This window comes from Chelonia mydas, chromosome 10, assembly GCF_015237465.2.
Source record: "Chelonia mydas isolate rCheMyd1 chromosome 10, rCheMyd1.pri.v2, whole genome shotgun sequence".
NCBI lineage: Eukaryota > Metazoa > Chordata > Testudines > Cheloniidae > Chelonia > Chelonia mydas.
Window position 1 is genome coordinate 51,021,038 of NC_051250.2, and position 26,681 is coordinate 51,047,718.

The following is a 26,681-nucleotide window of genomic DNA, read 5'->3' on the forward strand; positions in this document are numbered from 1 at the left end:
AGTGTTCACTATGCATCACACCACCCCCACCCCTCAAAAGGGCCTAGGAACAGCTTTTGTAAGATGCTGCTTGCCCAGGGCAAGTAGCTCTACTTGACAGATGAGTAGAGTTTTATAGCAAGGCTGATACTGAATGTTGTCAAGGCAAATCTGCTCTTCCATAGCTGTGTGTATGCACGTGCATCTCCCTGTAACATGGTGGCAGTAAAAGTAAAAAAAAAAAAAAAACAAACAGACTATAACTGCATTAATGCCTGACCTAGGATGTCTCAGTCATGGTATGTTGTGAATAGCTCTGTCACATAGGGTGTGTCAAAATGTAAGAAACTATTTAGAAGTGAAATAGTTCACTAACTAGAATCAGTAGCAGTTGCACTAGAGACAATTTATATACTTGATCATGTCCGATTCTAGCTGCAGCATTCTAGAGCTGCTGAAGGGGACACACAGCAGGAAAACCAACTCAGTCAAATTCACTTTTAATATTAGCAGACATATCACCTATCCTGCTATCACTTGAAACAAGGAAAATGTTGATTGCATAAAAACAAAACTTGGTGAATTAAGCCTCGTGTCCAGAGAGAGATTGTGACTATATACAAGATGGAGGGGCAGAAAACTGGAGAACAAGACTTCACAAAAACCGCAATGGTCCTGAAATAATCTGTTATCCCCTACCTTTGAGTTATTATTTCTCTCTAGCAAGACAGGTTGAACCCTTTAAACCTAAGGAAGCAAACCAATTATGATTTTAGTTACACCTGAACAGATAACACTCCGAACACTCACTCACCATGGCTCCTCTGTAGTATGCTGTTGTGATTGTGCGGAATCTCTCCTGACCAGCTGTATCCCTAGAATTTGGTGAAAACAGACACTTGTTTGTTTATTGTTTTTAAACCTTGTTTTCACTACTTTCAGAGTCCATAAAAAACAAAAAGGTAATGAATGTGTTGATATGCCTGGATATTAAGAAAAGTACCCTTTAAAAGGGTTAAATAAGTATATCCTTCTCCTTTACACTCAAAAAAGTACCAACAAACCACTATACTGAGATTGATATTTATGAGAGGAAATAGCAGGGTGGATAAAAATCTTTTTTAAACAAAAATTTTAAATCATCGAATTTTTTAAAATTTAAATAGGATTTTTTTGATAAAATGCTTTGAGGAAAAAAAAACCTATCTCATCATGGAATAGGGATTATAAATTCTAATTCTATAGTATGAGACAATATATTCATGTAATGTTTAAGAAAAGTTTTGTAAATGAGTTCCAATAGTTCATGGATTAGGGACTCAATTTTATGGAGGTCCAGGGGCTTCTGTATATATTATTTAGGTTAATCTTTCTAACTACCCAATGGGATTCAGTGTTCAGTCTAGATCAGGGATGGGCAACCTTTGGCATGGGGCCCGTCAGGGAAATCCACTAGCGGGTCGGGCCGGTTTGTTTACCTGCAGTGTCGGCAGGTTTGGCCAATCGCAGCTCCCACTGGCCGCGGTTCGCTGTTCCAGGCTAATGGGGGCTGAGGGAAGTGGCAGCCAGCACACTGCAGGCCAATGGGGGCTGCAGGAAACCGTGTGGACCGAGGGATGTGCTGGCTGCCACTTCCCGCAGCCCCCATTTGCCTGGAACGACCAACTGCCGCCAGTGGGAGCGGCGATCGGCCGAACCTGCGGACACTGCAGGTAAACAAACCGTCCCGGCCCGCCAGCGGCTTTCCCTGATGGGCCATGTGCCAAAGGTTGCCGATCCCTGGTCTAGAAGATACCATCTGAGATGCTTAGTTTTGCAGTTCTCAAACTGTGGATTTGTGTCTCCAGAGATAACATGCTTGTTAACAGCAAAAATGTTTATCTATTTATTTACAAAAACACAGACAAACAGACAGAGGTGAGAAATAACAGACCTCAACCCTATTGTCCCTCTACAAATTTGTGTACATAGAATCAGTCCCTTACCACTCTCTAAAAGTGCAAAGTTTCAAAAAGTTCAATGAATAGAAGATTGTTGGGGCGGAATAGATCTGGACAAGGAAAAGAAGTCTGGAGATAATGTGAGAAGGGAGCTACAGGCAGTAGAAACAAAAGTGAAACTGTTTGAGCAGCACATTCCAGAAGTCTTGAGGTCTTTCTGAGTGTAGCCTTCATTGATTTGAGATATACCATACCATTCTCTCACTAGAAAGGAAAACCTATAATGGCAGCAGGCCGTAAGAGAGACCCAGTTCAGGAATATTTTAATGATGTTCCTCTACCTGCGGGTAAGACAGGCATGCATGCAAAATGCAAAAAGTGCAACAATGAAATGCAAGGCCTGGCTGCCCGAATGAAACATCATGAGAAGTGTTCCTTCTTAGGAGAAAGCTGCGTTGAAGATGATGAAAGCAACATGTCTGAACGTGCAGGATCTTCAGATTGGTAAACTTTTATTTCATACTTCTTTCTTATGGACTGCCTGTTTTCCTTCTGGTCTATTCTTGAATTCTCATGTTTGAGCAAAAAATATAGTTGTTACTCTATGGTACTATCATTTTAGATGCAGTTGCGATAAAAAATAGCTGAAATAGGCAGATCTTCCTTTTACAATTTCACTTTTAAAATAGTACTGAGTGTCAAGGAATGCAATGAGTAATACTAAAAGAGAAGTATGGTAATAATTAAATAACTGCACTGATTTATTTTGTTTAGGAGAAGCCATCCTCAACATACAGGATTCTGAAGACTATCCACCTTCAAGATCACCATCATTTTCTATAGTTTCAGAGTTATCTGCCAATGATAGTGTTTCAGTCACATCATGTATGTCACATAGCCACAGTATATCACCTGTAGCAAAAAGAAAAAAAAAAAAATCTCCATCATCCAGAAACAGCCATAGATAAATTTGTGATAAGAACCAGCCGATTAGAAAAAGAGGTAATTGATGAAAAAATTGGCCACTTTGTTTTTGCAACAAAAACTCTCCTTTCCATATGATTGAGACCCCACACTTCATTACACAGTTCAGTCATTAAGACCAGGATACAGTCCACCCAACAGAGCAGACGTCGCAGGCAAATTGCTGGAGAAAGTGTATGAAAGAGAAATTGAGCAGTGTGCAAAAGCTCCAGAGGGTAAAATTGTTAACCTGAGTCTTGATGGATGGAGCAATGTCCACAATGATCCTGTTGTGTGTGCTTGTGGGACAACAGAAGAAGGGAATGTCTACCTTACAGAAACAATTGATACATCAGGAAATGCACACACACCAGAATACTTACAAGAAGTAGCAGTAAAAGCAATAACAAACTGAAAAAAAAAATTCAAAAGTTTAGTACGCAGCTTGGTCACAGACAATGCTGCAAATGTATCCAAGATGAGAAGAAATTATTTAGAAGAGAGTGAAGAGTCCCAAGCTAATAACATACAGTTGCCATGCTCATTTGATGCACCTCCTAGCCAAAGATTTCAGCGTTCCAGAAATAAAGCCTAATGTCGTTGAAATTGCAAAATACTTCCGTAACAACCACTCTGCAGCAGCTGCTCTGAAAAAATGGGAGGAACCAAGCAAACTCTCCTATATGACGTACGATGAAACTCGGTAGTGGACTGTTTCGAGCACTATATCAAGAACGGGCCCAATCTGATGACAGTTTGTGAACAAAACCATGAAAAAAATAGATGGTACTGTCACAGCCAAAGTTCTCAACACTGGGCTGAAGAGAAATGTTGAACACATGCTGAGTACCCTGAAGCCTATTTCTGTAGCCTTGAACAAAATGCAGGGAAATAGCTGTTTTATTGCTGACATAGTAGAAATTTGTAAGGAATTGAGTGCGATCTTAAAAAGAAAAATATGCAATGACAGAGTTAAATTACAAGCATTAAAAAAAACCGAATGGGACAAGCACCATCTCCAGCTCATTTTTTGCAGATATTCTCAATACTCGGTACCAGGGTCAAACCTTAATGGCTGAAGAAGAGGAGTTGGCTATGACATGGACATCCAGCAATCATCCCTCCATAATGCCAACTATAATAAACTTCAGAGCTAAGGGTGAACCATTCAAGAAATATATATTTGCTGATGATATTTTAAAGAAAAGTCACACCAGTGAATTGGTGGAAGTCACTTAAGCACTTGGATTCAGAAACTGTTGAAGTGATAATCTCACTTTTAACCGCAGTAGTTTCTTCTGTTGGTGTAGAAAGAATATTTTCTTCCTTTGGACTAATTCATTCCAAATTGAGAAATCCTTTGGGACCTGAAAAAGCAGGAAAGCTTGTTTTTCTTTTCCAGATTATGAAGAAACAGGAAAATGAAGGTGAAGATGACCGAGTTAGCTGCAGAAGCAAATAAGTTTCTCATGTTGACCTGGCTGACAGTCGATTTAATTTTTGTGGGTTTTTTTTAATATTTCATTTAAACTATTTTAGTTAAACAATTTTAAAAAACTTGAATGTTTTTTTAATGAATTTGGATTTAAAATCAAATCCACCCTGGGAAATAGTAAAAAAGAGAAATCAAATTTTCAGTTAAGAAACTGACACAGCATCAGTCAACTGAGACTCAGTACTGCATGGCCCTGCTCACAGGAACAAGCGTAAGCAATTCTTCTGAGGCAGTTTCTATACATTTTAGCCCTGTATTAAACAAAAAAGTGTGCCCCAAGAAGTCATTAAAAACAAATACAGGACAGGACAATTTCATGCATAATTAAGAATTAGGACCAACCACCATAGGATAGCAGTCAGTAAAGTTTCTCGGATGCTGCTTCAAGGAAACTGGCCATGTGAGGATAAGACAAGTTTTAACCAGTGAGCTCAGGAAGTGTATGAATGTCAATTGCACCAGAGGCAGCTAAATTCCAGATGTCTGTGGAAGTCTGCTGGCTAATTTCTCAACACTGTATGGATATGGATAACAGTTGGACACCAACAGACAAAAGAAGATTTAGCTATTTAGTGATGGTGACTTTTCATTACATGGAAATGTTAAATCAGTGATACTCAGACATCAGTGTTTCAGGAGCCAAATTAGCCATCATCATTACCCAAGAGACACACAGTAGTATGAATTCACTGTTTAATTTTCTATAGTACTATATATTTTTATACATATTATTCTCATAGAAAATAAGGTAACTTAATACAAGTTGATAATGTAATTGGTTAACATTGTAAAAGCATCCTAATTGGTTAATAATTAAAATCACAGTGTTTTAATATCATGTGCTGCGAAGAGCCACAGGCAACACATTAAAAAGCCCCTTGTGACTCACAAGCCTCAGTCTGAGTATCACTGCATTAAACCAAGTGTCAGAAAGGGCTCATTCCAGCCCCCCCTTAAAATATATCAGCAAGCACCTGATATTTTAAGTGGAAAAATCGTTGTAGCATTTAGTGGTCTGCCTGCATCCATCTGACAATCCCTGTGATGGTAGGACACCAGTCCTTCCTTCCCCAACGACCCAAGAACTTTTGACAATCCCCATTTCCCATTATGCAGTCTGACTCCAGGCACCAATACATTAAACATCCATCCAACACAAATTAGATTTAAAACAAACAAACAAACAAACAAAAAAAAAAAACCTAGCAGCTCTCACTGCTTAGTCTATGATTGTGCTGTTAGGAGAACCTTTTCTCTAAGAACAAGGTGGCAGATAGCTATTGTACGAGAGCTTACCACAAGTTTTACAGCTTCTCCATCACTCAGGGCTTGTCTACATTACCTGCAGGATCGATGGGCAGCGATTGATCCAGTGGGGGTCGATTTATCGTGTCTAGACTAGACGCGATAAATCGACCGCCGAGCACTCTCCCATCAACTCCTGTACTCCACCGGAGCGAAAGGCAGGTGGAGTTGATAGGGGAGCATCAGCTGTCGACTCACCACAGTCAAGACACCGCGGTGAGTAGATTTAAGTATATCGACTTCAGCTATGTTATTCACGTAGCTGAAGTTGTGCAACTTAGATCGATCCTCCCCCATAGTGTAAACCAGGCCGAAGTCTGCCCTGTTTATGCTATTGCACCGTACTGCCCATGAGTAATTTAGCCTGACTGAAAACTTATTTTATTTACATTGCTTTGTAATACTTACCATATTTGTAGCTTAATTTTCTTTCCATCTAGTTCTATTGTTCTGATTTTAAAATCAATTCCTGGCAGAGAGAAACATAAGTTTAATGACAAAAGGAAATAAATATTCAATTTTCTATTGATTGCTCTGAAATAAAAGTAAGGGTCATGGTAGGTAAGCAATAAAGATTCTGAAGTTGTTACTCTCAAATTACTCTGCTGAATTTGTACAGAAAACTAGACACTGAAGTTAATGGCGCTATGCTAGTTTATACCAGTTCAAGATCTCACCCCAACATCCCTCTACTTATTTATACTGTAGGACCAAAGTTTTCAGAAGTAGCCACAAATTTTGGGTGCCCAATTAGAGAGAAAGGCCCAACTATCAGAAGTTCTGACTATCCTGAAGTTTAACCAAAGTCCATGGGAGTCCTGGGTGCTCAAAACGTCTGAAAAATTCAGCCTTACAGTACCTTAAACTGGCCTTCTAATATTAGTGGCTACTTTAGAATGAAATAAGCCCAAATTTTCAAATCAGAAGCTGCAGGAGAGGGGTAAGGCACTTCATAGTCAAAAAGGAAAGCGTTACTCTTATCAGAGCTCTGCGAACCAGCAGAGCGGCGGCGGACCAGCAGAGCAGCAGGGACCAGCAGGAGTTGCCTGGGATTGGTGAGTATCCGAGTGTGTGTTTGCTGAGTGAGTATCCGAGTGTGTGTTTGCTGGGAGGGCAGTTTGAAAGCCTGAGCGAGTGCCTGATTGGGTGGTAGCCTGCAGGGGGCGGGTATTGGGGGTGTCTGTTTGTTTGTTTCAGGGAAGCCTGGCTGTTTAAAAATAGCCAGAGCTCCGCGAACCAGCTGAGCGGCGGCAGACCAGCTGAGCGGCACACAGCAGGAGTTTGCCTGGGAGTTCGCCTGGGGTGAGCCCAGTGAGGCTTACATCTTGCCAGCTTCTCTGAGGAAGCTCATAGTAGGAAGATGATATGGAGGGGGGGTGTTCAACTATTGTGACCTGCACCGGATATGCCATGTTTGTCTTTCTTCCACAGGACAGAAGCGACTTTGTCTGTACAAAGTGCAAGCTAGTATCCATATTGGAAGAGAAGATTGAAGGTCTGGAGCAACAGATATCGACCCTGCGTTGCATATGAGAATCTGAGGATTTCCTGGACAAAAGTCAGGATATGCTTCTACGGGCACAAAGCTCTAAAGATTTAGAGCAGGTTGCACAGCGGAGCCAAGAGGCCAGTGAAGAAGCTTGGCAACATGTGACCTCCAGAAGAAGAAGGGGGAATGTCCGGGTAACAGCAACACAGACACAGGTAAGTAATCGTTTTCATGTTCTCTCCACAGGTACCATTGCGGAGAGTGGACCAGATGATACGTCTCGGGGGAGAAAGCAGAAGGAGACTTCCGCTGGTTGGAAGGCATGAGATGTGATGTCCTGAGGTTGGGGGTTCCACGACCACCACTCCCAAGAGAAGGAGGCGGGTGGTGGTGGTCGGGGACTCTCTCCTCAGGGGGACTGAGTCATCTATCTGCCGCCCTGACCGGGAAAACAGAGAAGTCTGCTGCTTGCCAGGGGCTAAGATTCGCGATGTGACGGAGAGACTACTGAGACGCATCAAGCCCTCGGATCGCTACCCCTTCCTGCTTCTCCACGTGGGCACCAATGATACTGCCAAGAATGACCTTGAGCGGATCACTGCAGACTACGTGGCTCTGGGAAAAAGGATAAAGGAGTTTGAGGCGCAAGTGGTGTTCTCGTCCATCCTCCCCGTGGAAGGAACAGGCCGGGGTAGGGACCGTTGAATCGTGGAAGTCAACAAATGGCTACACAGGTGGTGTCGGAGAGAAGGCTTTGGATTCTTTGACCATGGGATGGTGTTCCATGAAGGAGGAGGATTGCTGGGCAGAGACGGGCTCCACCTAACGAAGAGAGGGAAGAGCATCTTTGCGAGCAGGCTGGCTAACCTAGTGAGGAGGGCTTTAAACTAGGTTCACCGGGGGAAGGAGACCAAAGCCCTGAGGTAAGTGGGTAAGCAGGATACCGGGAGGAAGCACAGGCAGAAACGTCTGTGAGGGGAGGGCTCCTACCTCATACTGAGAATGAGGGGCGATCAGCAGGTTATCTCAAGTGCCTATATACAAATGCACAAAGCCTTGGAAACAAGCAGGGAGAACTGGAGGTCCTGGTGAAGGCAAGGAATTATGACGTGATTGGAATAACAGACTTGGTGGGATAACTCACATGACTGGAGTACTGTCATGGATGGTTATAAACTGTTCAGGAAGGACAGGCAGGGCAGAAAAGGTGGGGGAGTAGCACTGTATGTAAGGGAGCAGTATGACTGCTCAGAGCTCCGGTATGAAACTGCAGAAAAATCTGAGCGTCTCTGGATTAAGTTTAGAAGTGTGAGCAACAAGAGTGATGTAGTGGTGGGAGTCTGCTATAGACCACCGGACCAGGGGGATAAGGCTTTCTTCCAGCAACTCGCAGAAGCTACTAGATCGCACGCCCTGGTTCTCATGGGCGACTTTAAACATCCTTATATCTGCTGGGAGAGCACTACAGCGGTGCACAGACAATCCAGGAAGTTTTTGGAAAATGTAGGGGACAATTTCCTGGTGCAAGTGCTGGAGGAGCCAACTAGGGGGAGAGCTTTTCTTGACCTGCTGCTCACAAACTGGGAAGAATTAGTGGGGAAGCAAAAGTGGATGGGAATCAGGGGGGCAGTGACCATGAGTTGGTCGAGGTCAGGATCCTGACACAGGGAAGAAAGGTAAGCAACAGAATACGGACCCTGGACTTCAGGAAAGCAGACTTCGACTCCCTCAGGGAACTGATGGGTAGGATCCCCTGGGGAATAACATGAGGGGGAAAGGAGTCCAGGAGAGCTGGCTGTATTTCAAAGAATCCCTATTGAGGTTACAGGGACAAACCATCCCGATGTGTCGAAAGAATAGTAAATATGGCAGGCGACCAGCTTGGCTTAACAGTGAAATCCTTGCGGATCTTAAACATAAAAAAGAAGCTTACAAGAAGTGGAAGATTGGACAAATGACCAGGGAAGAGTATAAAAATGTTGCTCGGGCATGTAGGAATGAAATCAGGAGGGCCAAATCGCACCTGGAGCTGCAGCTAGCAAGAGATGTTAAGAGTAACAAGAAGGGTTTCTTCAGGTATGTTGGCAACAAGAAGAAAGCCAAGGAAAGTGTGGGCCCCTTACTGAATGAGGGAGGCAACCTAGTGACAGAGGATGTGGAAAAAGCTAATGTACTCAATTGCTTTTTTTGCCTCTGTTTTCACGAACAAGGTCAGCTCCCAGACTGCTGCGCTGGGCAACACAGCATGGGGAGTAGGTGGCCAGCCCTCTGTGGAGAAAGAAGCGGTTAGGGACTATTTAGAAAAGCTGGACGTGCACAAGTCCATGGGGCCGGATGCGTTGCATCCGAGAGTGCTAAAGGAGTTGGCGGCTGTGATTGCAGAGCCATTGGCCATTATCTTTGAAAACTCATGGCGATCGGGGGAAGTCCCGGACGACTGGAAAAAAGCTAATGTAGTGCCCATCTTTAAAAAAGGGAAGGAGGAGATCCTGGGAACTACAGGCCAGTCAGCCTCACCTCAGTCCCCGGAAAAATCATGGAGCAGGTCCTCAAGGAATCAATCCTGAATCACTTACACGAGAGGAAAGTGATCAGGAACAGTCAGCATGGATTCACCAAGGGAAGGTCATGCCTGACTAATCTAATCGCCTTCTATGATGAGATTACTGTTCTGTGGATGAAGGGAAAGCAGTGGATGTATTGTTTCTTGACTTTAGCAAAGCTTTTGACACGGTCTCCCACAGTATTCTTGTCAGCAAGTTAAAGAAGTATGGGCTGGATGAATGCACTATAAGGTGGGTAGAAAGTTGACTAGATTGTTGGGCTCAACGGGTAGTGATCAATGGCTCCATGTCTAGATGGCAGCCGGTATCAAGTGGAGTGCCCCAAGGGTCGGTCCTGGGGCCGGTTTTGTTCAATATCTTCATAAATGATCTGGAGGATGGTGTGGATTGCACTCTCAGCAAATTTGCGGATGATACTAAACTAGGAGGAGTGGTAGATACGGTGGCAGGTAGGGATAGGATACAGAAGGACCTAGACAAATTGGAGGATTGGGCCAAAAGAAATCTGATGAGGTTCAACAAAGATAAGTGCAGGGTCCTGCACTTAGGATGGAAGAATCCAATGCACCCCTACAGACTAGGGACCGAATGGCTAGGCAGCAGTTCTGCGGAAAAGGACCTAGGGGTGACAGTGGACGAGAAGCTGGATATGAGTCAACAGTGTGCCCTTGTTGCCAAGAAGGCCAACGGCATTTTGGGATGTATAAGTAGGGGCATAGCCAGCAGATCGAGGGACGTGATCATTCCCCTCCATTTGACATTGGTGAGGCCTCATCTGGAGTACTGTGTCCAGTTTTGGGCCCCACACTACAAGAAGGATGTGGAAAAATTGGAGAGAGTCCAGCGAAGGGCAACAAAAATGATTAGGGGTCTGGAACACATGACTTATGAGGAGAGGCTGAGGGAACTGGGATTGTTTAGTCTGCAGAAGAGAAGAATGAGGGGGGATTGGATAGCTGCTTTCAACTACCTGAGAGGTGGTTCCAAAGAGGATGGATCTAGACTATTCTCAGTGGTAGAAGATGACAGGACAAGGAGTAATGGTCTCAAGTTGCAATGGGGGAGGTTTAGATTGGATATTAGGAAAAACTTTTTCACTAGGAGGGTGGTGAAACACTGGAATGCGTTACCTAGGGAGGTGGTAGAATCTCCTTCCTTAGAAGTTTTTAAGGTCAGGCTTGACAAAGCCCTGGCTGGGATGATTTAATTGGGGATTGGTCCTGCTTTGAGCAGGGGGTTGGACTAGATGACCTCCTGAGGCCCCTTCCAACCCTGATATTCTATGATTCTATCAGCAAACCAGATGTATAGGCTGGTCCGTAAATGAGGCCTACTGCAATAGATCATGGAGATATATAATACACACACACGGAATATATAAAAGCACTCAAGGTTCACTTTTCAAAATTTTACCCCAAGTCTTGTTTTCTAGATTAAGTCATAGCCTCACAAATATAGTAAGGAAATGCTGTGATAGTTCTGTAGTTATGAAAATGAAGTAAGTTGCATACACTATGGGTAAAACTGGCAGTAACTTTATAACTTATGGGTAGAATTTTCAATATCACCTATTAGAATCTGAGAATGTGATCATAAAAACAACGGATCTAGGAGTTAAGACTATGATTTCCAAATGGATTAGTTATTTGGGCATCTTGGTTTTTGGATGTCTAACTTGATATCCGAAAAAAAATCAAGCTCTCTTACATTAACACCAAGCACCCATTATTTATAAGTCAGAACCCTTTTAAGTCTGCTACAGCCCCTAGATTACCAATCCAGTTTGAAAATCATGGACCCATTTCTTTTCCTAAATAAATTACCCAACATTTAATCACGGTCTATGATCCATATGGATTTTCCTCTAATATATATTTGACAATAGCCATTTAATGGACAGCTACATTTAGTGAAGAAAATTCAGCTAAAAACAGGAAGTTCCAGGATTTTTTATATTGCACTTGAGTTTGAAGATGACACATCAGTATATAAATGCATGAATCACTTGAACTTTGACTTACATACTCAGGAGGTGGAAACATTTTGATTTTGTGAAGATGCCACCAAATTTCAGCTGTTCAATATCAGGTGAAATGAAGTAAGGATATGAAATTTAAAGCAACACTAGTTTGTAAGAATGTATGTTGTCACTACAAACACCACATTAATATTTTGATACTGCATGAACTTTTACTGATAACACTGTTCTAATTTAATGTAATGACTCTAGCTATAGTCAACTCCAGATATTAATTTAATTATTCATGATTCATTAACAAGTTTCAAAGTTATTGAGAAATTAGATTATTTCATCAACTTCACTTTTATGTCAATTTAGCGAGGCACTTCTGTTACAGATTTTCATGTCCTTTCAAGTTACGCCCAGGATTACCATAACTGAAATTAGAAAAAAATACATATTTTCACTTAACATTTGATAGCACTGTGCGTCCAGCACCCTGCTAGTTTCTATAATCAGATTCTCTTGTTTATTGAAGAGGTGTGTGTTTACAGCAATCGGGGAGGGGGGAAAAAACATGTTAAAAATATGAATGGATTAAAAAAATTTCCAAGTTTCTACATTTGGAAACTTTCTGAATAAGCTTGGCTGCCATTGCAAAGCACTTTACAAGTGCTGGAATTTAAATTTAACGTTTTTACTAAAACTGAACACACTAATGCAATATCCACTTCTCTTCTAAAAAAAGAATATTATGGACAATAGCAATTTAAGTCAGAGGGTTTTTAAGAGTTCCTTATTCATCATCTCTAGGCCTGAAGTTTTAATGCTAATTATAACAAGTGTCAAGCAAAGAAAAAAAAAGGTTCTGAAACTAGCGTGGTTTAAAATCATTAGTTCACAATGCACAAGAAACGAAGACCATACCAACAAGAGCTGCAGTTTAAGATGTTTCAAATAAAGCCCCAGAAGGGCCAGGTTTCCTGAGGTATGGGCATATGTTGCACACTCAAACCAAGCACACTGTGTGCCCCGATCCACTCTGGTGAACACTGGATAGTCTCTTCTGGTTAGTATTTTCCCTGAAAAAAAATTTATACAACCATAATCTGACCTACTCTAAAACTCAGGATTTCTTGGCACAAAACAGCTCTACAGAATCCAAAAAAAGACCATGTTAAATGCATCTGCACTGAAAGTGAAAAATTTTAAGAATCTAAAAACAAGGAACAGGTAGTGAGAAAAACCATGAGCCTCACCGTTACAATGAAAAGTACAAAAAAAAAAAAATCAAATAAGTGACTGCAGCATTCTGAGAGGCTTAAGTGAACTAGACACGGACATTTCCTTTGTTCTTCACTACAGTAACAGGAAGTGGTGAGCTGCACCCATTTGCACAGATCTAGTGACATGTGCTACCACTTCCTGCTGTATACACTGCATGGCTAAGCATGTGCAGCATTTTGGTTACTGAAGTCAGATTATGGCATAACATATAGCTGAGACTAACATTTCATAGGTTGACCTACCAACTTGTAAAAATCCATTTTAATTTCAGCAACATAGCAGATTTCCCTCCCCCACACACACTCCTTAACCACACATTAAGAAGCAGAGGTTTCCATCCACTGGACATAAAAAACACTAATCTGGAAGATTCTCTACACTTTTTTAAACTGTAACCAGAGATAAACAAAGTACTGTTGCAACTGAAAGGGGCACATAACTGTCACAGCTCTAAAATACAGTATGTAATGTTACTCAGCCTTGAAGGAAAAACATGTTTGGATATACACATGCCACTGGCCTGCTGGGTGATCTAGGGCAAGTCTTCACCTCCAGGCCTGTTTTTCTCCTTCTGTCAAATAGGGTTAATGATCTTTGGAAAGAGCTTTGAGACTGGCCGATGAAGAACTCCATCAGAGCTAGACATATCAACTTTTCCTGTAGAATAGGGTATTTATTGCAGGAATAATAAGCTCCCTACCACACAGGCCAGCCAAAAACTTAACTAGAAGAAAATCCAACACATCTAGACAAGCAGAAGCCTTTCAGATTTGGAACAGAGAAGAGTGAGGATTGAGTTGAGGGGACACAGAGCAAGGGGGTTGGATGGGTCGGGGGTTCTGAGGGGGGCAGTCAGGGGGCAGGGGCCAGGCTGTTTGCAGAGGCATAGCCTTCCCTACCCAGCCCTCCATACCGTTTTGCACCCCGATGTGGCCCTTGGGCCAAAAAGTTTGCCCACCCCTGCTCTACACAGTGTAAACAGTCACAATGTTTCCCACTTCTAGCAGTGGGATACATGCCCAGTAAACTCCTAGCACCTAATGTGTTAAAGAAATTTAAAGAGCCAATACTTACTTCTTGGCAAGTTGATGCAGCAGAAACAAGTGTCCATGTAATTGCCAACCATCTGCATGGTAGCAGTGAGGAACCAGTTTTTGATTTACCAATTAAATACTCAAGGCTCAATTACTGCACGGTGCTTGCTCAGAATCCTAGTATACAGCAAAACTGTAAATGGCTGAATAGGACATAGCTATTTACAGAGTGGTAGCTATAAGCTGCCTGGTCAGAAAGGACTATGAAAGCATTCTTCATTTAAGAGAAATAAAAGCCTTGGACAGTAACACCCAATAGCATATCTGAACTACAGCATATGTGAGGATGGCATTTTATTTGTTTTTGGATGAGGACCTCAACTGCATAAACACACACAGCCACTGTTGTGGAAAGGAGAGGGAAGTTAGGTTAAATATCTACCAAGTCCAGTTATTAGCTGTTTGCCATGAACTGCTAGTGCCTCTGAGTACAGCTTTTATGGGATGCTCCTGTGAACTCCAGCTGCAGCAAACAGCAGTTCCAGTCAGGTGGAATATATTGGTGTTACATAATAGGTATATCATGGAACATTTAGGATGGACATCATGGCCAGGCTACAAAACTCAGTTAAGAACTTCCCTTTGGGACTGCCACAGATTTACAATGTGTAGGTTTAGTGCTGAATTAAATAGTTTTCTACATCCCATGCACAGATAACATTAGAAGTTGGTTAAGGACTTCATATCTTTGCTTCCCCAAGTAAAATCCATTAGATCTTTGTGTATGGTATGTACATACAAATGTAACCATGGCCTTTTAAATAGGCAGTTTGACAATTCTATTAGTATTCTTGTTATATGGTCTCAGCCCATTCTCTCATTTTTCTGAAAATGTCAATGGAAAGAGACTACAGACCAGAAAAACCGAGATTTTTCAGTGGGAGTTTCCCCAGTATGAAGGGCAGCAATACTCTAGTGCTTATTACCAGAGAATATGGACTGCAATAAAAAGGAAAATTACAAGAGGGGAACAGAGTCTCAAAATAGAAAGCTGCCTTCCCCTTTAAGGGATGCGTAAGGGACTATGATCCAAGTCCACACAGCAAGTTAACATTGTTTCACCTCTAAGGTGACTCTGGTCTTTGTATAGCCCTGCCCCCAAGTGTGGTTTTTTTTTTTTTTTTTTTGTTTTTTTAGGACAGGGTTGAGATGGCAGAGGCAGATAAGGCTTGCTGTCTCCTGTTAATAAACAGGACAAGCAGTCACTTTTGGGACACCCAGAGGAACACAGACAGGAGGAGAAACTGCAGTAAAAGCAAACAAGGGATACCTACACTAGCAAGTTTGTAAGACTTACTGAAACAGGAAATCAGAACCATTAAGAGGAGAAATATCCACTGCTATTTGACTGGAAGGCAGCAAGCCTTGAGTGATTTTTTTTTTTTTTTTTTTTAAAGAAGCTGTACAATCTCCTGAACATACAAGGCTTCCTTACCACTTAGATCCATGCCAAAGAGTTCCATCTTATTTGTATAGAGTACAAATGAAGGCTTCAGACAGAGTTTGGGCTCTAGTAAGTTGCATTTCGATTCAACATTGGAAGTTTTCACTTAAAGTGCAAATATTTGAAACTTAAAGTCAGCATATTTTTTACTGGGGGAAAAAAACCATGCTGCAGCTAGCATAGCTGTCTTGTGTTCCTTTGGCTCTTGTAAGCACAGTAAAATTTACAAAAAAAGTCTTAGAGCTCTTCAGGAGACCAAGATTGTTAGCTTGTTGTATGGGCCTGCTCAGAACCAGAGCACAGGATGAGAAAAAGTTCATGCATACTCAAACCCAGCTTTTGTATGGCGTCAAGTTACAGCTGAAGAACTCTACCACTTGTTGTACAATACTGGCAATGTAAAATTAAACAACTTTTAAGACAGATCTAAGCTTTGGGCCTACTTTAAGGAGAAGCAAAAAGATATCCACCCTAACTTATTTAGGTTTTATTTATTTATTTTTTAAAAAAGTCACCCAATACTTTAGCATGTGAACACCATAAATCTACCAATCTAGACCTCTATGAATATTAGCTGGGAAGAAGGCTACTGAGGATCTATCAACCGCAGAGGCCTACTAAAGACAAAATCCAAACTGGTTTCTAACTCAGCTGTTCAAAGATAATCAATTATGTTCTCTCTTCCCACCCCTCACTTTTAAGCTCCCAATGGATTGGAAACAGAATATTGCTGTAGAATTCCTGACGGAAAAACACTGAGGATATATGCTCATTACAGGTTCTGCCTTTTGGTGACAGCAACCAATTGTTAGATGTGCACATAAATCAGTGCTATTCGGCAGTAATACTAGCGATATAGTTTAGATTCTTCTGAAAGTCAAAGTATGTTCACAATACAGTGAATATGTTTTTGCTGAGTCTTAAGTGGGTAGGTTTGAGTTCTGTAAGACTGCAAGCCTATAGCACACTCCAAGATATTACTAAAGCATGACTCTCACAACAAACTGCTGCCAGTGACATTTGCTTTTAATTATACCTTGAAGAGTTGCAAGTAAGAAATGCTGAACCCTAAGCAGATTCTAATTTACATGCCTCGCTAAGTGCATGAGTATTAATCGTGTGCAGATGTATCTGCATATGATTATATGCACATATGAGTCTTTTGGGAGACAGTTGAAAAGTTTTAATACCTTCCAATCAGATTCCAAGCACCAGTCAGCCAGCTGTGTTGCTCTCTGGACAAGAAGATAGTCAAGAACTCATTACTTGCCACATGCATTCCTCACACCATTTCTAAAGAGTTCAGGATGTCTGCTTCATTGCCTTAAGGGGAAATCTGTAGGCAAAGAGTACGTGCCTGCTCCAATTTAGACTCTCTGAAGCAGATATATATTATCCCTAGTTTTGATAAATTCCTAGAAACATCAGCTAAGTTGTATTAAAAGGAAAGTTTGAGGGAACATCTTACTCTGCCTCATTATCAGACACAAGATATACTGAGCCTATAAAATAAAAAAACGTAGCATCTCACAAAAATTGCATTTATATTAGGTCCTCATAACAGGGTTTTGAGTAATGAGGTGGCATGTAAGAAAGTTACAGCGTGAGAGGCATGGTCAGAGTATAACAGTGAGGGTAGAGTGCACTTGCAACATCTTAGCGTCATACAGTGCTGAATGCAAAAGAGCGAAGTCTAATCATTTTGAACTTTAACATTTGGGTTTACTCCCAAACATCTGCAAGACATTTTACACACAAATGCAACCAGTTATTCAGCCTTTTGAAAGTTAGGGACCCATGTTTTTGGTGGGGTTTTTTCTTGTGTTTTGTTTTAAAAGAACAGTTGTTACTTCGAGACTCTGGAGGACTCAGCAAAATGCTCTTTTAATGACAATCAGCACTAGTCAGCCAAGAGCAACTCTAGGCACTCCCTCCCGTTCATCTAACTTCTAGCTTGGGCAGCAAGAAAGTCAGGACAAAAACTCTGGTTTCCCACGTGATGGTACGTGGAGCAGCTACCACCTAGCCAACCCAAGAGAGGCCTAATGAAGCTGATATTTCAAGAGCCTTGATCACCGCCCTGGTTCAATGCCTCCTCAGCTGAAGATTTTTTCAGAGGACAGCCTACCTCCCATTCAGCCACATTTATCTCACCTTGCAAGATACTATAAAACCCTCAGCTTCACGGAGAAAAAGGTTAAAGGTGGAGTAGGGGGAGACATAAAACAGATATAGTTAAGGCCAATTTAGATAAGATGACAAAGAATGCAAATATGTGTATGTAGAATATGAAAAGATTTCCTACTCCGAAGCACTTGAGACTCGTTAACCAGATCAGACCAATGCTCACAATGGAGTAAAGCTTGCTGTAGGTTCCTCTGGCACCTGTCTCCTTGGCTAAGAGAAGCTATCCTACTATGGTTTGAAAAAGGAAAGAATCTATCTTCAGTGAAGGGAAGTGACATACTTTCTGTGTTAAATCTTTAACCATCAGCACAGAACTAGGATTCTCCCCTAAAGTATACTTGGAAACTGTTAGTCTTTTACATGTCAGTGACCTACAGCATAAACAGGTCAGAATACCAGGATCTCACATCTAGTGTTCAGTTGACTGTCTCATGGTTCGGCTTCTTATTTACCTCAGTGATCCTGTCAGGACCACTGCCAAAAGGAATGCATGTACCAAGTGTTCTACTATGAGGAACAGGAGAGGGCCACCCAGAACCAAATTCAGTTTCCAAGCAAGGAGCACAGCCAGGGCAACCTCCCCAAAAGGTCTTTTTGCAGAAAGCAGAGCTCACACACCATACCTTGGATTGACCTTTGCACTAAATAATTTAAGACACTGAAAGCAACCTGAGTCCAACTTTTAAATTACAAGACACAATGGCAGTAGGAACTTTCATTTGGTTGTAACTTTGTTCGACATGAGTCAAAGTTCACTGTCCCCCTTCAGTAACACTTTTTAAAGCATGTTTTAGGGTAAGGGCGGTTTAACAAACATATGAAAAACAGGATTTCTGGCCTCTGAACAACTCCCCATAGTGTCTGCAACCAAGATACTGCAACATTATGCTAGTGCATTATAAAAGGAAAAGCAGCTAGTCTGTTTTCACTGTCTATTTTCATGAGCAAACCAGAGTAAGCAAACAGTCACCGGTGAAGTCAACTTAGCCTGACATTTTTATGTTGTAATAATTTAAGAAAGCATTAGCAACAAATAAGTGCTTGTTTTGGATGTATTGTTTTCAGCTCAATATCCTTTTAAGATGGCATTGCTAACTTAATCATTTAGAGTAGTCGTCCCTACAAACTCAACATGCAATTTTCATAAGACATTCCAAAGTCAGCGAGCTTGCTTCAAACAGTTAATGTATTGTTCAAATAGAATCATGCATGCAAGTGACCTCCTCTCATTAAAATGTATGAAGATTCCACTCTGAGAAAAGCCCATTGCGTAAGCAGGATGGCATGCAGCATATGAAATTTTCTGTGTTGAACATAGGACACTGGCCTTGAAGTTTAGTTCTGCAGAAAGTAACTTTCGCTTTAGAGGAACTTCAAAGCTTTCTGAATCAAGGATCTAACCACATCCTTGTGGGCATGACAACAAGAACTAGCCTCCTGCATCAGAATGGCATATATTGGACCCGAAAGTCACCAGCTCTAAGCCAGCTGAAGTCAGGATCACTGCAGAGATAGCAGCCTTTATTTTTTTTGGCAAGTACTCAAGTAGAATTCCCCTGAAGCACCTTTTGATAACAGAACTGCTTGGAAGCCTAGTCCACTCTTCCTATTCCCCCTTCTGCTTTCTCCCCCAGCAGTAAAGTGACATTTAAAAAGCATAGGCTAAAAGACATTTTGAAAAGCTGTTTTCTTTGCCTATGTTACCCACACTGTTTCTGACTATTACCATCTAAAATTAATTCTTCAACATTTATATTTTTTACTCAGTTGGGAGGATGAAAACAGCATAATGTTTCATTTTTATCTAGACAATTTCACTTCTGGATCTCATTCTCCTACTAAGTTGCAGAGTTTGCAAACACTGCAGGGGAATGTTTAGAGACTATTTCCATGGGAACTTTAGTTTCACGGTAACAATCCTGGTATATCTGATTCTGAGTGGTTTGGTTTTTGTTTTAGTTTTAAATAACTCATTGAAGCAGGCAGATGAGGGCAATATAAAGAGAACCACCATCCAAACCATCTATAGGCTTAGCTGATGTTATAAAGTATGTCAAATTGAGGGCATGAAAATCTTATTTTTCCCTTATTCTATATCCCACATTTGTAAAGGTCAACCTCTTGTCTAAGAAATATGTGAAAACATATACTGTCATATAAGAAAACATACTGGTAGATTCCTGACAAGAGGAATTTAGAGGCTCGCAGTGTTCAGTGCATAGCCATGATTAGTACATAACTAAAAGCTTTATGAGGGCTTTTAATCAGGCTCAAATAAAATTAGGAGCCTCAGAAGACAAAATGCTGAAAAGAGGCCAAAGGTTCATCACATGTTGTAATTAGACTTGTGATATTAAAGTGATCCTGGAACACCACAGGTGGCACAACAAAAATAGTTAAATGTGAAGGAATTAAATTTAAAAAAGGGGGAGCAGATATGAAATTACAAGGATAAAAGAGACATTCACAATCTGGAGCCAGCTAATACGTGAAGATGTTCAGAGGAAACATCCCTTTTATGTTTCAGTATCACATTGAACAAGCTATTGTTCTGGTTTATCTTCACAAAATGTGAATGATCATCAGTAGGACTTTAAAAGTTTACTTGACAGCTGTAACCCAAGGACAAAGTACGTAAGCAAGCATGAAAGATACCCATGTTACCAAATCTCTTGAAGTTTAAAGGAAAAAGCCTGTTTGAAAATGTGTTACAACTAAATACGCTAATTAGCTCTAAAAGCCTTTTAAAGAAGTAGCTCCATTTTTTCACTGCATCTCCAAGAACTGAACATTTCACTGGAAATCTAAACTTAGCCCTATGCTCATCAGAGTGTCCTATTAGGGTGTACAGATACACCATTCATGTAAAAAAGCAAAGCCATACAACCTAGCTGTTGGGAATTACATCAGGATTGACCTTGAAGACTACAGGTACAATTCTGCTTTACTGAAGTCAATGGAAGTTAAGTTATGCAGCCAGGGTTTCACCACTTACCTTTTGTAGCCTTCAGCTAATCAGTGAGAGAATTTTACAGCTTTCCAACCCCTTTTGGCAGCTAAAAGGAAGACAACATTTTCTAATCCCTACCACCAATCAAAACACTTAGTTCTTGCAAGAGGTTTGTGCAAGGCATGTCCGCTACTTTACCACTCCCCCATGGCCTCCATTTTTGGGAACTAACCCCAATGAACATTGAATCCTGCCTCTTTACCTTGCTCAGAACTTGCCAAAGCCACAACAGAGGGAAATTGACTTCACTCTTATCATTTTCACTGTTGCCAACAGCAATGGGTTCCCAATAACAGTTGTTAAGAACATAAGAATGGTCATACTGAGTCAGAGCAATGGTCCATCTAGCCTGGTTTCCCCATCTTCTGAGAAGTGGCCAGTGCCAGATGCTTCAGAGGGAATGAGCAGAACAGGAGAATTTATCAAGAGATCCATCCATCCCCTGTCATGCAGTCCCATCTTTTAGCAGTCAGAGATTCAGGAACACCCAAAGCATGGGATTGCATCCCTGACCCTCTTGGCTAATAGCCAAATACTTTTTAGCCTTCAGAACATCCTCTGGGAATGAATTCCACACGTTGACACTGCAGTGTGTGAAGAAGTACTTCCTTACATTTGTTTTAAGCCTGCTGCCTACTAATTTCATTGGGTGACCCCTGATTGCTGTGTTATGTGAAGGAGTAAATAACTCTTCCTTATTCATTTTCTCCACAACATTCACGATCTTATAGATCTCTTTTCTAAGCTAAACAGTCCCAGTCTTTTAAATCTCTCCTCATATGGCAGCTGTTCCATACCCCTAATCATTTCTGTTGCCATTCTCTGTACTTTTTCCAATTCTAATATACCTTTTTGGAGATAGGGTGACCAGAGCTGCACGCAGTATTAAAGATTGGGCATACTATGTATTATGATATTTTCTGTCTTATTTATCCCTTTCCTAATGGTTCCTAACATTGTTAGCTTTTTTGCTTGCTGATACATATTGAGCAACTAATACCAGTCATTTTATATTCTGCTGTTGCAACTTGGGAGAACCAAAGGAGCTCTCTTTATAACTATGAGTTTTGTGTTTTTTAATTGAGACCTGATTGTATAGACTTTGACAGCTGTTCATGAAAGCTTCCTACAGGCCATTATGCAACAGGGTTATCTGTTGGAAAGCTCTAGGGAAAAAACAAAACCACATACACACACACCAGGACCACAAAGTCCCTTATTACATCCTCCAAGGACAAGAAAGAACTTCTTCCAATGTGAAGATTTTGGTTTTTTGATTTTGAGTTCAAAGTCAAGAAACTAAAACGAATGATGCGCAACTCTATATTCACACAGAAGCTTTACACTCATGTAACTTCTTAGAAATAATGGCGTTACTCCCAATTTAGCCCCAAGTGAGAACTCATCTTTGCAAACACGGTTATTTAATCGAACACTGAAACGTTTTGAAGATAAAAGTGACAGTTTGTCCTTGGAGGCTTCAACAGGAAATTTTAGATGTTTACATAAACAACGTTAATTTGTACTGCAATCTCAAAGATTAAAATCAAGCAATACCTCACTTTAAACACAGCATGTATTCTTCGCCATGTGAATCGTACTATGAACTTCAGCCAACTTTTAAAAAAGAAAGCCAGGTCAAGACAAATACCACCACTAAAAAGACAGCTTAAAGTGACAAACTGCAGAACTGTTATTTTCAACTCTTATTAAGACAGGAGCAAGACTATTAAGGAGCCTAGATAATAGTAATCACTTTTTTAAATGCCTTACAATACGTTCCTGGTAGCATATGCTAACGAACTACAAGTTTCATATTTGTTCCTAAATTAAGTGTTAATCTATTCTTAAACAAAAATTGTTTATTCAGAGCAGGCTACCAACACTGCTTCACTCTGCCCCTCTGTTGGTCAAATAATCAGGCAACACAACCATGACAGCTCCATCTGCCAGTTAAAAGTGGGGATGAAAGAGTTAGACATCTGTCATGTTATTTCAGGGTAACACGCAAAGACAAAGCAGCAATATCATTTTTAATACAAACCAAGCAATTTCACTCTATGCTCTACAATAAGAGCAAATCAATGTTGAAAGTGTAAGTAGTGTCATTTTAATAATAATAAAAAAGGGTTGCAACCTAAGATGTCCCCTGTATTGATTAATGTACACTGTGGAACATTCAAAGCTAGGTACCTCAATATGTTTATTCACCTATAATGTACCCAGAAGATTGCTTCTCTTGACCAAGAGAAGTCTCCTAAACAACACAATGCCATCTTTTCTGCTGACTCAGGCCTCACATTTGTCTCTGCAGCTTCATCCTGAATCTTCCTCTTGCTGCACATTTGCCTATCACCACCCCTGTAATATTGTTTGTTTCTCTCAAGCAAGCCTTCACTTCCTCACACCTTGTCCTGTCTTCAAGTCTCACTCCTCAAGACTCCTGCACACACAGCCCACTAATGCAAAGCAGCACCACCTTGTCACCCCCTCCAGGCAGTTCCACTGGCGCCTTCATTTAAGAAAACCCTAATTTTAAAGAGGAGCTACAAGTTCTTGCCACCAACCCACTTCTGAATATTCTTTCCCTGTACTTCCATCACTGTCTCTGCTGTTTCTTTCCACCATCTCACCAGCAATGAACTTTCCATCTATAGCTCCTGACATCAAGAATAGCCCAACTGAAATTCTTCCTCTTCATCAAAGCTTCAGCACTCCCTCTTTTTGGCCTGTGACAATTCACTCTCTTTACATAACTCTCCTTCACTAACTTGTACCAGAATATTCAGTCTGGTATAATTTAACAATAAAATGTGTTGAAGTAGTTTCTATTAAAGGCTATTACTGCGGCTGAAGTTTCATTCAAGGGAGAAGTGGATATTTAGTATACTTTGGATTAAACTAATTTGACAAACTAAAGTCAGTATACACGTGCTTAACTTTTTTTGGATGGCCCTGTTTTTCAAGAATGAAGCCAAGGAAAAAATTACCTCTAAAGTGAAGCAATTTGTTCTAACCATCAGGTACAGTACACTCTAGATGACTTTTTGCTACATGTTGATATCGTCTTGGATAAAAATGTAAAAAACTTTATCTTGCAATCAGTAATAACTATTAAACAAGAGAAAGAACCTACTAGTCTCATGGAAATCCAGTTATACAAAAGAGTGAAAGGAACCCAGAGAAATCTAAAGAATAAGCCTTCTAACCCGAAATAAAATGGATCCAGTTCTGCTAGCCAGCACTACTCAAACAGCAAGCTAGATAATTGCAGACTATTAGACTGTCATTCAACACTATGCACAGTAAATTCTGTAATAGCACTGTGTACACTTTAGGACCCAGACTTTAGAATCAGTAATTGATAGGACCAGCAAAGCACATATTCTATATTTTGGATAATTTCTCTTTTATCAGCTTTCACAGGAATTTAAGTTGCTTTATATAGAGTTGTTGGGCTAAGCAAACTGGCTCCATTTATTTGATTGAATTTTACTTCCCTTTTAGTTGTGTGTGAAAGCAAGAGTTTCCACTCAAGGAAGTAGTAGTGTCAAGTCCAAGTTAGCACTGAGTTTCCCCTGCAGAAAGATGTAAAGACAGAAAAGTGGAGCCCTGCTAACTATTAGAGTAACTGAGGAAAAGGGACCTCTTTCTAAGAGGGAGAAAGACAAAAAGGTAGTTAAGTAAAGAGACAGCGTGAACACAGTTGTAGTCGGAGGGAGGGAAAAAAAAGGGGCGGGGGGCAGAAATCAGGGGGACTAGTTGCAAGCATCCAGGCAAACACCTGTATTCAGCATGAGGTATATTCTCCTTTCCCCCACCGCCCCCCAGTGTGGGGAGGGAGGAGGGGAAATCCATAAAACCAAGGGTTCGGAACATCAACAGAGCACCTTCAGTCTTGAAAGGCCCACACAAGGACAGCAAGGACACAAGCATATAACTTCAGTGGTGATTTAATTCTACAATTGGTAGAAATGAAATTGACAGATTACCACATTCCTCACCTTCTTCTCAGCTATTAAAAAAAAAGTCAGACAGAATAACTTCTAATGCTGTGGTGACTGAAACTGCTAAGTAACAATGGAGGTTGTGATTGGGAAACAGTAGAAGCAACCAGAGAAATGTCTTGCAACAGCACAAGATGGGCCTAAGCTGCTATGACACAGAAAAGTCAGAATTCCATAGCTAGGAATGGATCTGAGGCTGAAAAGGAAAATTTAAAGACCACCCCAATGCAGTCAAAATCAAAAACCCACACACAAACACCTCACTAACCCCTCTTCCACCCACTCCCACACAAATGGGGCCTAGCATAAGGCTAATTCATACAGTAAAAACGCAAGACATCACATATTGAAAGAATATCATGTCAGATCTCAAAAATGAAGCCAGCTCCAGCTTGTCAGTACCTGAACAGAGACTAAAAGAGTATGTCTACACTCAAATTTCCTCGTGCCCTACGCAGCTGCGTGCTTTGTATATGGGTAAGGACAGCTCTGCAAGTATGTCTCCTTGAGCTGGGACTCACACCCCCAGCTCAAAGTGTAGACATACCCCATTTCTCCTAAGGGTGCCACCAAGTAGTATTAGATGGTGCTCCAAATTATGGTAGATTCCATGCACAACATGATGCTGGGGATCACCATGTTGTTGGAGATATCTTCTTCTGGAGGTCAAATGAAGCCAGTATTCTGACAGCTTCAATTCCTGTAGCTAGATTTTTTTCCCCGATTTACTCCCATTTGGATACTGCATTGTGTTTTTCCACCCTTGAGATACCTGCATTTTAATCATGGGAGAAATAATTCAATTATACACAGCACTCAAGATCCTTCAGGATGGACAGCACTACATGTATGATGTGTTATTTAGCATTGTAAAACTGATCAAGTTAGATCAGACAGCAAGCTTTTAAGAGGATACCATCCCTTTAAGTAGAAGTCTGGACACTGTTCTAAACCATTGGTGGGCAACCTGCGACCCACCATGGTAAGCTGCTGGCGGGCCACCAGACCATTTGTTTACATTTGCATGGCTGCCCGCAGCTCCCAGTGGCTGTGGTTCGCCGTTCCCGAAAATGGGAGCTGTGGGGAGCGGCAGTCAGCCCACACTGCTTCCCGCAGCTCCCATTGGCCGGGAACGGCAAACCGCGGCCACTGGGAGCTATGGGTGGCTGTGTAATCGTAAACAAAAACAGTTTGGCAGCCTGACTGAGCGGCCCACAGGTTGCCCACCAGTGTTCTAAACAAACAAGCAAGCAAAAACCACACAAACACCCAGGTCTTAGAACAATGGCCTACACCTGAGATTAGAGAATGCTCCATTTTGTACAGTCTGTTTGGGCATTTGTCAGCACTTCGCATACAGTCAGTTTCCCCTATAGTAACTCAGTTTCCCTCTGTGAGGTCTTCCATAAACCAACAGGGGAGGAAACAATTACAAAAATAGGAAAATGCAATTGTAAAAGCCCAATCAACAGGGCAGATCTTAAAACTACCAGTAACTTTGTCAAATTGATGAGACTTAAAGTTAGCATCCTTTTAAAACCCAAAATAAAAAACGGGGAGGGAAGGAAGAGTGAGGAAAAAAAAAAGGAACACATTAAGCTGACCTAGGCAAGATAGAGAAAAGTAGTGTCATATATATACACAAAATATCTTTAAAATCCAAAGCAGACCAATGAAATTGCACTTAAGCTTTAAGGAACTAAGCAGAAGACCATGAAGTATAACCAGGAAAGGTTGTGTGAGAGAGAATATGAACGCAGCTCAATTTACTTGATCCAGTTCTTTCTGTAACTATAAACACAGGAATAGATTCAGTATCTAACCTGTGCACTGTTTTTTTGGAGCTGGGTATGCTGCTTTTTAATAACATTTCTATGACCCAAACTTCTTATTCAACTGAATACACAGTGGAAAAAAGCCTTTAGAAAAGCCACTAATCAAACTCTTATTACATTCT

General features: G+C 41.1%; 1 protein-coding gene across 2 annotated transcripts in view; it reads right to left on the reverse strand.

Moving 5' to 3' along the window:
• The window catches only part of RAB8B (RAB8B, member RAS oncogene family), a 46,538-nt gene that overhangs the window by 12,092 nt on the left and 7,765 nt on the right, over positions 1-26,681 (reverse strand). For both annotated transcript variants that reach the window (XM_043524734.1, XM_007068883.4), the window contains exons 2-3: positions 6,091-6,151; positions 794-854 (exon numbers count right to left, since the gene is read on the reverse strand). In XM_043524734.1, coding sequence (XP_043380669.1) covers positions 794-854; positions 6,091-6,151 — 122 coding nt within the window. The remainder of the gene's footprint in view (positions 1-793; positions 855-6,090; positions 6,152-26,681) is intronic.